The sequence below is a fragment of the Eutrema salsugineum genome, unplaced genomic scaffold (assembly GCF_000478725.1).
Source record: "Eutrema salsugineum unplaced genomic scaffold, Eutsalg1_0 scaffold_9, whole genome shotgun sequence".
Classification (NCBI taxonomy): domain Eukaryota; kingdom Viridiplantae; phylum Streptophyta; class Magnoliopsida; order Brassicales; family Brassicaceae; genus Eutrema; species Eutrema salsugineum.
Genome location: NW_006256342.1, coordinates 3,027,585 through 3,042,665, shown reverse-complemented (window position 1 = coordinate 3,042,665; position 15,081 = coordinate 3,027,585). Strand labels below are relative to the sequence as shown.

Genomic DNA, 15,081 nt, shown 5'->3' with positions numbered 1-15,081 from the left:
TGAATACAGTTCTAATTTTTATGATTAAAAATTAAAACATGTTTTAGTTGTTTGAATTTGTATATAATTTTGGAATTACTTTTTAGGCAATAAAGAATAACAACTTTAAGAGTGACTTGGTTTCAGCTTCCAAACTATATTTCAACTTTGTTTTAAGAGGAGAGTTCATATTAGAATACTCGGATAATATGTGTCGATGTTATCTTTGTGCTTCACTTTGCAAGATTTTTTGAAATTGATCGTTTATACAAAGATAATCAAGCCTATAAAAGATGTGAAAATATACATCTGAAAACTTCCAAACTTCCAAAAATAAATAGTAGAAGAAAATAGAAGAAGGAATAAAACTAAAAAAAAAAAACACAAAGAAAAAGTCTGTTTATTTAATATTTTATGTAAAACAATAAGAAATTGGAAAATATAGACTATATAAAGAATAATAGGAAGAAAAAAATCGAAAGAACAAGACAAAAAGAAGTTGAAAGAAAAGATGATGTTTCGGCGCAACGTGATTTTGAGTAAGTTTTTCAAGTAAATTAGCGATTTTGAGTAAGTATTTTTAATGAAACATCTCCGCCCGCACAAGGTGCGGGCTAAACATCTAGTCTCTATTAATATAGTAAGCAAACTATTTTACAAATGGCTAAATGAACTGTATTAAACTATTAATAGACCTTCACAAAAAATAAAATTATAAATTGAACAATATGTAAAGGTCGCCCTGAAAATAAGAGTTGTGGTCTGTGGGTAGGTCTTGTGCCAAGTATTTAATGCAAAACTGGTCCCTATGATGCTGCAACTTGCTATTTCTATCACTACTTTTTGCTTCTCCTGTATATAGTACAATGGTTCATAAATATGATACGGTAACTAAAATCAGACGGAAAAATATTTACTAAAACAAGCAATTGGATTGCGTTAAGGGGAGAAATCACTCATTGGCCATTGTCTAAAATAGTAATCTGCATTCCCAAAACTAAGAAAAATGTAGTTTTCCTGAAAGAATTCCTTTAACAAATAAAAAGTAGTTTTGCTGAAAAAGCAAATTATAAACCTAGTTAAAAGAAGACGACAAAAAAAACCTAGTTAAAAGAAGTGGAATCTGGGTGGCTATTAATGGTCTGGCACTCTGGTTCTCGTGAAACCAGCGTAACTTGTAAAGCATTGTTGAGAGAAAGAATAAGGGTTCGTCTACTCACAAAGTCACAAGAGAACACAAGAGACTAGAAAAAGTAATAAGAAAGTTTACGTAATGGGTTTAACCTAACAAAAAAAAAAAAATTCTAAACCAAAAAATTAATTACTGTTTGACCTTTCAGGATTTCTAACAGATTAAAGATTACTCAACTCTTAACTTAATAAAACCGATTAATATAGATTCATTAGTCATTACATTCCGATCCACACATATTTCTTTCTTTAATGCTCTTCTGTCAATGGGTCACTCGAAATTAATAGTGTTGTGTTTGCGACAAGTCGCCGATGATTCGGGCAAATTAAAATCAAAAGAATATTCTTTGCAATAAAAAGAGAAATTGTTGGCAGAAAAAAAACCCATAGAGATAGAAGAGTATTGATTGATAGAGTAAGAAAATATACTGCCTGTTAAAGGAAAAAAAAAAACAACAGAACTGAAGTAAACAACTTGGGTTTTGCAACAAAAAGTAATAAAAGAAAAAAAAACAAATTTGGCCTTTGGGTTTTTGCCACAATACTTTGGGATTTGGTCCCCGAACTAATCGATGCCTCTTCCCAATTCGCAGCCATTTTTTACTCTTCCACCTGAACGACAAGAGAAAAAAAAAACCTAAATTCTTTCAAGGACCTGCAATTTCGGCGGTTCAGGTTTGAAGGGTTTTGATCATTCTCGAATAGACTTAATTTATATGGGCGATCTTGCTATGTCCGTAGCAGACATCAGGTGAGGAACATTGGATTCAGTTTCATTGATTTGCTTTCGAATTTCAAAGTTCATGCTTCGAATCTAGGAAATTTAGGGTTAATGCTCCTTTCCTGGATTCGAACCGGTGACGAGGTTCCCAAAAGTTTTCAACTTTCAATACGCAGGGATGATTTTGGGTTGAATTAAAGGTTAAACATGAACCACAGCTATTTCATTGCCCTGGAGGTGTTGGGCAAATCTCAATTGAAATTTACGGATCAATGAAAAATTGACTTGCCCAGCCTTTTCTCTCCTTGTAGGAGTTAGGGAGAGGAAGAAAATGATGAACCATTCTTTTTCTTTTTTATTGAATCGAAGCAAATGGTTTCTGTGATTTTTGTTTAAGTTGCTCAAAATCAAAGGTTGTTGTGAATTGATTGGCTGAATATTGTAAACGTATTTGGGACAGGATGGAGAATGAGCCTGATGATTTGGCTAGTGATAATGTAGCGGAGATTGATGTGAGTGATGAAGAGATTGATGCGGAAGACTTGGAGAGACGTATGTGGAAGGATCGTGTCAGGCTCAAGAGAATCAAAGAACGACAAAAAGGTGGTTCTCAGGGAGCTCAAACGAAAGAGATGCCTAAGAAAATCTCTGACCAAGCGCAGAGGAAGAAAATGTCTAGAGCTCAAGATGGTATACTCAAATACATGTTGAAGCTTATGGAAGTCTGCAAAGTTCGAGGCTTTGTGTATGGTATTATACCAGAAAAGGGAAAGCCAGTGAGCGGTTCCTCTGACAATATAAGAGCATGGTGGAAAGAGAAGGTGAAGTTTGATAAGAACGGGCCAGCTGCGATTGCTAAGTATGAAGAGGAGTGCTTAGCTTTTGGGAAATCAGATGGTAATAGAAACTCGCAGTTTGTTCTCCAAGACCTGCAAGATGCAACTTTAGGGTCTCTGTTATCTTCATTGATGCAACATTGTGATCCTCCGCAGAGGAAGTACCCTTTGGAGAAAGGAACTCCTCCACCTTGGTGGCCAACAGGGGATGAAGAATGGTGGGTGAAACTCGGTCTGCCTAAAAGCCAGAGCCCTCCGTACAGAAAACCGCATGATCTCAAGAAGATGTGGAAAGTTGGAGTTTTGACGGCTGTGATCAATCATATGTCGCCTGATATTGCAAAGATCAAGAGGCATGTTCGCCAGTCAAAATGTTTACAGGACAAAATGACAGCTAAAGAGAGTGCGATTTGGTTGGCGGTTTTGAACCAAGAGGAATCCCTCATTCAGCAGCCTAGCAGTGACAATGGAACATCTAATGTAACCGAGACACATCGAAGGGGTAATAACGCTGACAGGAGAAAAACGGTGATCAACAGTGACAGTGACTATGATGTTGATGGGACAGAGGATGCTTCAGGTTCGGTTTCGTCTAAAGACAATAGAAGAAACCAAACGCAAAAAGAACAACCAACAGCCACCTCACACCCAGTAAGAGATCAAGATAAAGCAGAGAAACACCACAGAAGGAAAAGACCCAGAGTCAGATCCGGAACTGTCAATCCACAAGAGGAAGAACAACCAGAAGCTGAGCAAAGAAATATCTTACCTGATATGAATCATGTTGATGCACCTCTGCTGGAATATAACATCAATGGTACTCTTCACGAGGACGGTGTTTTGGGACCAAACATAGCCTTAGGAGCAGAGGAGAATGGTCTGGAATTGGTGGTTCCTGAGTTCAATAACAACTATACTTATCTTCCACCTGGAAATGGACAAGCTATGATGCCTGTAGACGAAAGGCCAATGCTCTATGGACCAAACCCCAACGAAGAGTTGCAATTTGGATCAGGTTATAACTTCTATAATCCCTCTGCAGTGTTTGTGAATAATCAGGAAGAAGACATTATCCATACAGAGATAGAGATGAATGCTCAAGCACTGCCTCACAACAGCGGGTTCGAGGCCCCAGGAGGAGTACTTCAACCTCAGAGTTTACATGGAAATGATGACGGCGTCAGAGGCAGAGATTTGCCATCTCAGTATCAGAGTGAACAAGAGAAGCTCTTGGACAGTAACCTTCTGTCTCCATTTAATGACTTGGCGTTTGATAGTAGCACCTTTTACTCTGGGTTTGATTCCTATGGTGCATTTGATGATGATTACTCATGGTTTGGAGCATAGTTTCTTACCAATTTTGTTGGGAGGTTACATGGTAAGTTTGTGTCACACCACACCATTTTATATATTTCTGTATTAGCTTTTAAAATTTCCGGTGTTGTCTAATTTTTTGATTACTGTTACGTTGCAGGTTCAAAGGGACATGGCAATAGTCTGGCTAGTACAGTTACATTCTCTCCTGCTGATCTTAATTCTTCCTTTTCTTCTTTTCTTAGATTTGTTAAGAGATACAATTTTTTGTTTTGAATAATTCGCCAGACACTGCTTTTACCGTTGTAATGTTCGCCAGGGAAGCAGTCAGTGTATCTTTTGTAAATTAACTTGTGAGTAATTCATCAATTCAAGAGAATCATGAAATGTACTTTGTTCAATTTCAAGTTGTAATATCCGAGTTTTGACTTGGTTCTTTAAGGGCCAATTATGAACTTGATTCTGAGATTTGACCTTTAACTTTTGAAACAAGGATGACAGAAATGTTGTCCAGTGGGAAACAAGCTTATACTTGCTTGGAACGAAAAGATAATGTGGGAAACATTTTTTATCAAGTGAAGTTCAAATCTTCCAAAAAAACGAGAAATCGATACAAAAAAGTAGTCACAGTCTGACCGAGGGTTGTTGCATCTTGATCTGAAAGGATGCTCCAATGTGTGATCAAGAGAGTTGTGCAGATTGCAGAGCTGCATACGTTTAACAGAGATAAATCTTCGGTATTGTAAAGCTGATGATCGAATTTTCACTTGGATGTTTTTCTCCATTGCCAAACATACATAGTGGGTCCAAAGGACCAAAAATGTCTAAATTTTCCATTAATTCTTAATTTTTTGCTGCACAAGACTCAATTGGTTTTGATCATAATAAGGGCTTTTTAAAACTTTGTGAAGCTGAACTTGAAGCGAATCAGGTGGATGAAGATGATGAGTAAGGTAAAAGATTTGAACTTGTTCTGGAGTTGAGGAATTTTTAGAAAGCGTTCAGGTTTCAATCGTTTCCTTCTCTCCAGAAGCTGTACACAAGCTCTCCTAACTCTCTTCCGACTTCTCTGATTCTGGTCTGACTTAGTTTTAAAACATGGAACATAGCCTGTGTGAAACAATCTTAATTCTTAAATACGTCTCTGAGGAGTGTTCCCAAGAAAAAGCCAAGTCTTCTGTATCGGCAAAAAAGATTGTTTAACATATAACTTACACTAGTTCTAACTTCTAACCCGAGCACCAAGAGTCGAGATGCCTTTTTCAATTGCAAAATCAACCAAAGTCGGGAGATTTAATCATACAAAAAGTAAGGCTTGATGATAAGGCAACTCTCAGGGCTTCCACAACTTCATGGTGCAATCTTCACTATAGGTTGCGAGAAGGTTTCTATGTGGGTGGTGTGTTACGCCTATCACATCTTTCTCATGCACCTGCCATAAACATAAGCGTTTTTCAGTCACCAGGTCTAATAAAAGACTGGATTAGAAACCTAAGACAAGTATTGCTACGAGAGAGGATTAGAATCTGAGCGAGCTTTAAATACAGAATATATATCAAAACATGTATAAACACAAGGGTCTTCATGACTCTAGTAAGTTAATGTTATGAGACTATGAGTTTTTTTTTTAGGTGCGAAATGCAACTTTTTAATTTCAACAACAACCCAGAATCTGTTAAATATATACTTACCATCATAAAATGCTCAAGTCCACCGGTTTGATAACTGAAGCAGTACAATTTCCTGTAAGTTAGCGCAGATCAGTATTAGGAGCATCAAAAGAAAGGAACCATAGGACTCCTGCAGTTTACCCATAAGTAAGAAATTTGATTAAAGGGTAGAGTAATACCTGTCTTCACCAATGCAGTATATCCAATCGCCTTTTGTAGATACACATGCTGCTACAAAATCTCCTCCTTCCTTCTTACCGGATGAGAAACTCTTCACAACCTGCAAAAAGTTTACAGTTGTAAGCAACATGTGAACAGACTAAGATTTGCTAGGACAGATTACACTGATTCGCAAGAGACCATTGCTCGAACATTCACCTGTCCTTGGAGTGTCATGATGTATACAGATGATGTCTTGTTGCACACAACAATGTGTTCTGTGTTTTTGGGGAACAGATGAACAGAATTGACTGATGCCTCCCCTCCCTAAATTTCGAAGTACAGATTTGGAAACAAAAGAGTTCACTTAGCCACAGGAGATCAGAAAGAATATAACAAGATGTACATGAATCTGTAAGAGAAGACATACTCTTAATGGAGGTGGTGGCTTGAATGTTTGTAGACAATCTGTCGTCTTTGAATCCCAGACCTGTGAAAGGAAACAAAACTACTATTACAAGGGAGAAGGCAGAATTCAAATGAGAAACACTGATACCGCCGCCGAGAGTAGAGAGCCAAAGCCTAAAGAGTAAACTCATGCAATGTACCTTCACTGTGAAATCACTGGAGGCAGTGATTATACGGCTTCCATCACTTGTAAAGATGGCATTATTTACATAAGACGTATGACCGCGGAATTCTTTCAACAATTTCCCAGATTTAAAACCATGGATTCTGCATAAAATGGCAAAAAATATAATGTGAATTTGATATTACACTCAACCAGGCGCTTTACCAACCAGCTATCAGTACTAGCATAACTACCAGATGAAAGAGCAAAAAAAAAAAAGAAATGAGAAGAAATATGATGCGAAAGAAAGTTGAAAAATAAATTTCTGCCATCAAATATATAAAGAGCCTCAAGTTTTTGCTTGGGCGAGACTCATGTTGCAAACACACAAGAAAAAATATATAATTTATAGGAAAAACCTTGCAGTGGTGTCAAAGGAGGTACTCAGTAATTGACTTCCATCCCGAGAGAAGGAAATACTTGTAACTCCTTGGGAATGTGCACGCTCAAAACGACGCAGGCATTGACCAGTCCTTATACGCCAGACCTGCGAAAAGTGGCATAACTAAGTCTAGTTTCATTTTATTGTATAGAATCAGAATTTCTATGGGATCAACGAGTAGAAGAAGAAGGAATATCTACCAAGTTGCTGCAATATTCTATCTCCAGATAGAAAACAATATAAAAAAAAAGCTAGTAATCATTCCTGGCATGAACATCCAACTTTAAGAAAACAGTTGCGGCTAGAACTTACCTTAATCTTTCCATCTTGAGACCCAGATGCAAGCATCTCTGAATCTTTGCTAAAGTCGATGCAAAGGACAGGATCATCATGCATCATGAATGTTTCCTGTCAGAATAAAATCTATATAAGTAAAAAGCGGTGGAATGAGTACTCTCTATCCAAAGCTAGGTATTTTTAGTACAAGGAAGGGTCAGACGAGATACTTGGTGCTTTTTAGGGAGTTTCTTGGGCAAATACTTTTGATACTAGAAAGGAAAAAGTAATCCATCGTATACTCGATGGTTCAGGAATTTCATGGGAATTAATAGCAAAAAGTAATCCAACATATCATCCTCATTGACTTTTCACCCATTCAACAAACAGATGCAGTAAAAGATTTTTTTCATTCGCTGTAAATGTACTAACAACTCATATTACCCTGTCCTGGGCTAGAACTTAGAAAAAAAAGTGAAAAGTAGACACGAGAGCTTACAGCAGCTTGATATTGCAAATCCTTCTTCAGTTTCCCACTAATGTAGTCCCATACCTGTAATGTTTTTTCAAGTCTGAGCAATCCTGGTCACAGATTGAGTAAGACTTATACAAAATCATACAAAAGATTCCACATCAACTCACCTCGATAAAACCATCAACAGAACATGATACAAGAAACTGTCCATCTGGTGAAAACCTAGCGCTTTCCGCATGACTTTTTTTACCAAACTGCCTCAGCGCAAGGAACAAGATATATGAGAAATAGTTCATTAAGCTAAACAAGCTATTAAAGTTGCTGTGATGAATCTGAACCTTTATTGTATGATTAAGAGTAGTAGGATATGTGTCTTCTACATCTTGTTTCATAGCTGCCGTCCCACGAAAGAGGTCAAACTGAGTTCCTGGAGGGAGTAAGCCTGACACAAACACATAAATGTATGTTAATTCTTAAGAGATGAGTGAGGATAGATATGTTAATTCCATTAGTATATTAAAAACGGTGACAAAAATAAAAGAAAACGAGATGAAGTGGGACTTAAGATTCTCCGAACTGTTTGATAGCATGCACAGTTCCTTATAATGCTCACCTTGATGTTGTTGCCACTTCAGAGCCTGACCTATCAAAGCCATTAACCGTGAAGGTGGTACCACAGTAACCTCGGCAGCCACAGCTGTCAGAGAAGGAGAAAAACAAAAAATTATAACCATTAAACAGGACATAAGTTCAGCTGTCAGAGAAGGAGAAAAACAAAAAATTATAACCATTAAACACGACATAAGTTCTCGTCATAAAGTTTTTTCATTTCATAAAATATTATTAGAATGTGACAGAGAGAAAGTTCCAGAACATCACTTCGTTTCTTCAGGTAATTTATTCAACAACTTACTAAAAAGAGAATAATAGTAGGAATTAAAAAATAAAGAAGAAATGACCAACCTTGAGCAATCTGTGCACGTTTTCTTTCTTTAGTTGAGTCTCCATAGGCCTTAGAAACAATTGTAGTACAGTATCAGCAAAACATGATTTTTAAATACACAAGGAAATGATTACATGAACGCAACTGCTCTCTCTGCATAACATTAATAATGACTAGGAGACCATGCATGTGAAGATACTTTTGTACTCACAAACACGGAACATATGTTATAATTTAAGGCCCTTATCTAGAAACAACTTCATATCTCACCTATGCTAGGCTCACAGGTTCTACTTAAGACTTAAAATGATAATCAATAATCGCATTCTAAACAAAACAGAATACAGAAAAGAAAGCATACAATTTCTAGTAGATATACCAACATTGTTTGTGACAAAAAAATAGCTGAACAGTTGCCGACAACCATGCTTAGGTGACATATCAACCACATAAGAAGCACTCAACATGATACTGAACAGTCAAGCATATCTTCCATACCTCATGCGGATCAAAATAGCTTCTGACTAGAAGATGCTCCATCCGCAAATATCTTTCTGGTTGCTCCTGCTTCATGACACCCATCACCTGAGTTTGCCTCAAAATAGCTCGGGCAGTGTCCAATTCTCGAAGTTCTATCATCTCCAGTACAATCTGAATATATCATCCCAAAATGGAAATTTAGCAGTAGATTGACAGACGCTTCAACAAAAAGTACAATGGCAATCACTAGTTATACACTTATAAATTCCACAAAGAGAGAACCTGTTCGTAAAGGTCTTCTAGTTTATTCCTGGAAAGCTTAAGCTGAGACACTTGAGGAAGTACCGAGTCCCATCTTCCACTATTAATATCAGAGACAAACGTCTCGACGCTGTCTACTGTGTTCAAGGAAACCTGGCACTCGCTTTGTAATGTCTGGAACGTCTGATTCAAGGAGTTCTCTTTGCAGAACTGAAGCACAATCTTTATTACACTGAGATATAAACACAATAGAAGCCCAGTTAGGGAAGAAGACCTACCTAGAGGTAACATATAGTATCAAAATCTTAGTGACTAAAATTGGGAGCATCATAAAGTTCTTCACCCAATTTCACTAACGAAATGGCTTGTCTTGGATAATTCACCATCGTTAACTAAAAAAGAGAGTGACTTTCTAAAAAAAAAATATATAGAGAGAAATCATTTCCTTTAAAGTATCGTATACCACGTTAATTCAAACGGGGAACAGCAACGGAGGAATCGGAATGTTTAGAAGAAAGAACCAGAGAGCATTAACTTAAGAAAACCCATGCTTAAACAAAAGCTGGGTAGATTAAAAATCAGAAATTTAGTATGGCGAGTATAGAAAGACGCAGATTCAAGAGGTATTCTCCAAACATTTAACCTAAGTTCCGTCTGGGCATTCGTAAACGACGGTTCTCCACAATTAGTGAAAATAAAAAGAAAAACTAGGGCTTTCAAAAAAAGCGAAATCTTACTCTCGAGCTTCGATTTCGAGCGCCATAGTCAGTCGTAGTGGGTTTTCACCGGAGACGCGAAGGAGGTAAGAGTGTAGGAGCAGACACAGGCGAAGGAGTTTTAATTGAGAGTTTTTCATTCCATGGCAATTTCGCGATTATTAAAGACAAATAGAACTGAGGGGTCAAAACTAAAATTTAAGAAACTCCGTGTACTTACATCATAATTTAAAATAAGTTCTACATATAAAAAAAAACAACTCAAAACATTGTTTACTACATACATACACTCTTAGCTTTACAACTCAAAAACACATTTCATCGACTCTGGTCTTCCAGAGTTTTCTAATGTATATGACCGTTATGATCTTCGTAGAAACAGTTTAACTTCCATTCATCATAAAGTTGAAGCCTGTTCTTCAAATCTAGATTCAATGGTCTCTCCATCATCATCTTCATCGCTCAGCTTCATTGCTTTGATGGCTTGAGATTCTTTCTTGAGATCAATCACTGATACATACATATATACTTTGACTAAAGCTGAGAAACTCTTTGTCCCGAGTGAACCCATTTGCTGGCTGCTCTGCTCCACATTTCCCTTGGGGATATTCATCACATGTCATTGGGCAAATGTTATGTGTTTCTCCTCTTTTATTCCATGCCCAACTGCTCGCTTTTATAGATCTGCCATTTTGAAATCTTTTTCTATAACAGTTTTAAGATTCACATTTCTTTCAATCTGAGACTGAAAGTATGCACATTTCCTTTGTCTTCTGTGAAACTGTACAGTCCATTTCCACTAACCCCTAAATTCTACAATCTTCCTACACACATCGGTGGCTACATATCAAAATGCCCCATCTTCTTCGGATTCCTCTTCTTCTCCAGATCTCGAACTATACTCCTCTTCTTCTCCAGATCTCGAACCATACTCCTCTTCGAAAGCTATGCTCATCTCTTTCTTTACCACATCAGCCAAGTCCTGTCTGTTTGCACTCACATACGCAGCCCTCACTGCTTTAAACAACGACTGGTTTGGTTCAAGTTCCCCAAAAGTAATCCGGCTATGTACCCTCTTCACACCCTCCACCATTCCAGCTTTCCCGTATACCCCAACAAGGTATGCCTGCGTGACAACATCTGGTTCTAAACCCTTTTCCTGCATTCTCATGTATGTCTTCAGAGCCATGTCAATGTCTCCTGATGCACCATAAGTGTATATCACTGCATTGTATGCAAAATGCCCGAGAGGGATTTCATCTCTAGTGAGCTCTAGGCATGAATCCAGCGCATACGCATACAAACCCATGGCTGAGAACAAAGTTGCAGTGATTGCTGGTGTGGCAAGAGGTTTAGCTTCATTGTATGCGGTTTGTAGCTGCATCACGGCTTCACTTGGCACCCCGCCTTTCTTCAACAGAGTGAAGAGCGTTTTAAATGTTCCCCAATCCAGCAAGAGCTTTCTTTCAACTAACATCTCATGAAACAGTTCACAGCATTCACGTAACTGCCCATCAGCAGCGTAGCAAGCCATGACCTGGTTAAACGAAGTGCAGTCGTTTAGTAGACCAGACTCTCTCATCTCTTCAGCCACTTCAATGGCCTCGTCGAGCATGCCCATGCCTTTGTACAAATACATCATTGTCGCAAACGAAATAACATCACATGTGCCTTTTTCTCTCAGATCATTGAATATGGTTTCCGCTTCAGAAACTATGCCGAGATCTGCACAGAGACTTAGCATGCTGTTTGATGCAGCAACATCTGGGCCACCTTCGAAATCTTTCATTTTGTCATACACTCTCCTTGCTTCTTCAAGACACCCCACTTTGCTATAAGCCTTGATAAGGGAAGTCAGAACAATATGATTAGACTGAACACCGTGTTCTTCCATAATTCGAAAATATTGAATGGCTTCTTCAACCATCCCATTCTCAGCAAATCCATTGATTAAAGAGCCATAAACAACCTCGTTCGGTTTCACCCCTGTTTTTTCCATTGCCTCGTACAGGTCAACTGCATCAGACAACAAGCCAAGCCGCACATAGCTAGCAATCAAAGCAGCAAAGGTCTTGCATCCTGGTTTACAGTCCGAGTCCATCATTTCGGCCAAGATCCTATGGGCTTCGTCCACTAAGTCAGCTCCAGCAAGCATCTGGACAAGGGAATTGTAAGTGCACTCGTCGGGCCAAGTCCCCTGGTTCTTCATCCTTTTAAAGAGAGAAAGTGCTTTCTCATGAAGTTTGGCCATGCCATAAGCTTTGATCATGACATTGTACTCCAAAACATCATTCCTCTGACCTGTCATGTTTCTCTTCCCATAGAACACAGCCTCAGCTTCAACCCACAATCCCTTTTCAGCATAGACATCAATTACCGCTGCAAGTGTAGTTGACGAAAGCACACAATCCAACTGGAACCTCTCAAACAAAGCTTTAGCCTGAAAGATCAGACCTTCGTTAACATACATCTGCATAATTACAGGAACAGAGTGTTCATCAATGCGAATGCAATTTCTGTCCATTTCGGTCAACACAGCTTCAACTTCTCTAATCATCTTCCGCTGGCATAAGATATGGAGAACAGCTCGGTGAGTAACAGTATCAGGGAAAAGCCCTACTTTCCTGATTTTCCTATAGTATTTAAGAGCTGCCTCAATGTCCCCAGCATCAGCATGAAGAGACAAAAGGATATTGTATGTCTTAGTATCAGGGTTTATCCCTTTCTCTTCCATCTTCTTCAACAAGGACTCAGCTTCTGACAAGTGCCCATGAGTTCCACAAGTATGGATCATCGTATTAAACGTGACAGTATCTATAGGGACTCCAGATTTCAGCATCTCCGAGAAGAGATTAGCTGCGTCGTTTAAGCGACCAGCCTTCCCATACAGATCAATCAGTGTGTTGAAAGTGGAAGTTAGCCTTGGCTTTCGAGGAGAAGAGTCTGAGGTATAACGCAGGCTTTTCTCAACAGGGTTCCTCGCACCGACCTTAAAGAGCTCCATGGACAAGAATTGCTTCAAGTTTACAGGAGATGAAGCTGAGCCGTTCTTTGGAGAATCATCAATAGAATCCAAATCAAGATCATCAAGGTTCACTCGACCAGCGCACCAACCTTTGAAGAATCTATCAGCACGATCGAAATCTCCCGAGTTCTTGAAAACTCTAACAACAGTAGCCATGGTGACTTCATCTGGGAAATGCATTCTCTGTTCCATGTGTTTAATCCAAAGAAGAGCTTCCTTGACAAGACCAGCTTTACCATAGACATCAACGAGCATCCCGTATGTATTGTTAGTGGGCAAAACGCCATTGTGAGCCATCTCAATCCAACAAAGCCTCAATTCATCCCATTTCCCAGCTCTACCCAAGGCTCGTAGCACGATGTTGTAATGAATCACGTTGGGTACATAACCTTGGTGAGACTGGAAAAACCGAAACACGCGAAGAACTCTGTCCCAGCGAGTCTGCTCCTTGAGGAGAACAGTTTGTTCTTTAGGGCTCAAATTGAGACAAAGAGAAGCGAGGGTCGTTTCGATATCAGTGGAAGAGTCGAGGGAGCGCAAAATCGAAGGGAGTACGCCGCCATATTTGCGGTTTCGAGAGCTGGGATTAGGTTTGGAACATCGAGCAGGAGAAACTGAGGAAGAAGAGGAGGCGCAATGAAGTTGGAACCCAAAAGAAACCCTAGAGGGGAAGTTCCAGGGGAGTGAAAGTGGGAGAGGAGGAGGCATAGCTCTGGAACTCAGTGAGGAGGAAACTACATCTCTAGAGGAAGAGTAGTGACGACAATTTGGCTGAATCATTTCTCTGTCTGTTTAGGGGTTGAAGAATAATGCCAGACCATCTTCTCTATTAAAACAAAAAAGTATGTTTTATGTTCAAACTGTTGTGAAAACTTAGAATGTATATATAGAGTACATAGGGAATCTAGATTAAGTACAATGCCTTGATGGGTCTAATGGGCCGGTATAAGAGTTCATATATGATATGTGTTATAACACTCCCCCTTGGACGAGTGAACCGGGCCAGCTACTCAATCGGAATCTCGATAATGCGTTGGGGAATGTTGCATCATTAAAACCTTACCAGGAAAAACCCAGTGGGACAAAACCATGGTGAAGGAAAAAGAGTACAACACGCATTACTCCCCCTGATTGTAGCATCACTGCAGATCTCTAAGTCTATACATTCCTATCTGTTTGACGAGCTTCCGGTGTGTTGAAGTAGGCAATGATTTGGTGAAGAGGTCAGCTGAATTCTCACTGGATCGGACCTGCTGAACGCTGAGAGTGCCGTCCTTCTGCCAGTCTGAGGTTGAGAAGAACTTCGGTAGAATGTGCTTCGTCCGATCTCCTTTGATATATCCTTCCTTGAGCTGAGCTATGCATGCCGCGTTGTCTTCATACATCACCGTGGGATGTGTGTCTTCGTCCATACCACAATCTCTGCGGATGTGCTGAGTCATGGAGCGCAGCCAGACGCATTCCCTACTAGCCTCATGAATGGCTAGGATTTCAGCATGGTTTGATGAAGTGGCAGTGAGTGTCTGCTTCATTGATCTCCAAGAGATGGCTGTTCCTCCATGCGTAAAAACGTAGCCAGTTTGAGACTTGGCAGTGTGCGGATCTGATAGATATCCTGCATCGGCGAAGCCGACTAAACCATCTTTATTTTGGTTAGTATAGAAGAGTCCTAAGTCTTGAGTACCTTGAAGGTATCTTAGGAGATGTTTTATACCGTTCCAGTGCCTCTGAGTTGGAGATGAACTATATCGAGCGAGGAGGTTCACGGCAAAACATATGTCTGGTCTAGTGTGACTAGCCAGGTACATTAACGCTCCTACATCACTGAGGTATGGCTTTTCAGGACCAAGGATTTCTTCATCATCCTTTTTGGGACCAAGAGGGTCATCACTTAAGCTTCTAACTACCATTGGGCTGGTCAATGGGTGAGCTTGGTCCATATTAAACGCTTGAGTACCTTTTCGATATAAGCCGATTGATGCACAAGGATTCCTCCTTTGATGTACTCAAGTTGTAATCCCA

General features: G+C 39.3%; 3 protein-coding genes across 3 annotated transcripts; 1 reads left to right on the top strand and 2 right to left on the bottom strand.

Annotated features, from left to right (window-relative positions):
- Nucleotides 1-1,720: 1,720 nt before the first annotated feature.
- Nucleotides 1,721-4,432, top strand: LOC18007796 (ETHYLENE INSENSITIVE 3-like 3 protein). Its single transcript, XM_006390455.2, has 3 exons — nt 1,721-1,921; nt 2,352-4,105; nt 4,202-4,432. Exons 1-2 carry the CDS (start codon nt 1,887-1,889, stop codon nt 4,072-4,074), a joined length of 1,758 nt encoding a protein of 585 aa, XP_006390517.1. The 5' UTR covers nt 1,721-1,886; the 3' UTR covers nt 4,075-4,105; nt 4,202-4,432.
- Nucleotides 4,433-5,152: 720 nt separating this feature from the next.
- On the bottom strand, nt 5,153-10,173 carry LOC18008469 (suppressor of mec-8 and unc-52 protein homolog 1). Its single transcript, XM_006390454.2, has 16 exons — nt 10,056-10,173; nt 9,340-9,550; nt 9,076-9,228; nt 8,598-8,646; nt 8,248-8,331; nt 7,973-8,076; nt 7,802-7,888; nt 7,659-7,712; nt 7,196-7,291; nt 6,861-6,988; nt 6,479-6,605; nt 6,301-6,360; nt 6,090-6,197; nt 5,891-5,991; nt 5,733-5,784; nt 5,153-5,473 (listed from the first exon to the last, which is right to left on the bottom strand). The coding sequence occupies exons 1-16, from the start codon at nt 10,079-10,081 to the stop codon at nt 5,375-5,377; spliced, it is 1,539 nt and encodes a 512-aa protein (XP_006390516.2). The 5' UTR covers nt 10,082-10,173; the 3' UTR covers nt 5,153-5,374.
- Nucleotides 10,174-10,763: 590 nt separating this feature from the next.
- LOC18009090 (pentatricopeptide repeat-containing protein At1g73710) lies at nt 10,764-13,839 on the bottom strand. Its single transcript, XM_006390453.2, has one exon. It carries the CDS (start codon nt 13,837-13,839, stop codon nt 10,882-10,884), a length of 2,958 nt encoding a protein of 985 aa, XP_006390515.2. The 3' UTR covers nt 10,764-10,881.
- Between the last annotated feature and the right edge of the window lie 1,242 nt (nt 13,840-15,081).

Bases quoted from the DNA above. Each gene is read 5' to 3' on its own strand.
- LOC18007796 (XM_006390455.2), top strand. From the start codon at position 1,887: ATGGGCGATCTTGCTATGTCCGTAGCAGACATCAG. The intron at 1,922-2,351 runs GTGAGGAACATT...TATTTGGGACAG, and splicing joins ATGTCCGTAGCAGACATCAG to GATGGAGAATGAGCCTGATG.
- LOC18008469 (XM_006390454.2), bottom strand. From the start codon at position 10,081: ATGGCGCTCGAAATCGAAGCTCGAGA. The intron at 8,647-9,075 runs GTATGGAAGATA...ATTGTTTCTAAG, and splicing joins GCTATTTTGATCCGCATGAG to GCCTATGGAGACTCAACTAA. The intron at 7,713-7,801 runs GTGAGTTGATGT...AAAACATTACAG, and splicing joins CTGTTGATGGTTTTATCGAG to GTATGGGACTACATTAGTGG.
- LOC18009090 (XM_006390453.2), bottom strand. From the start codon at position 13,839: ATGATTCAGCCAAATTGTCGTCACTACTCTTCCTCTAGAGATGTAGTT.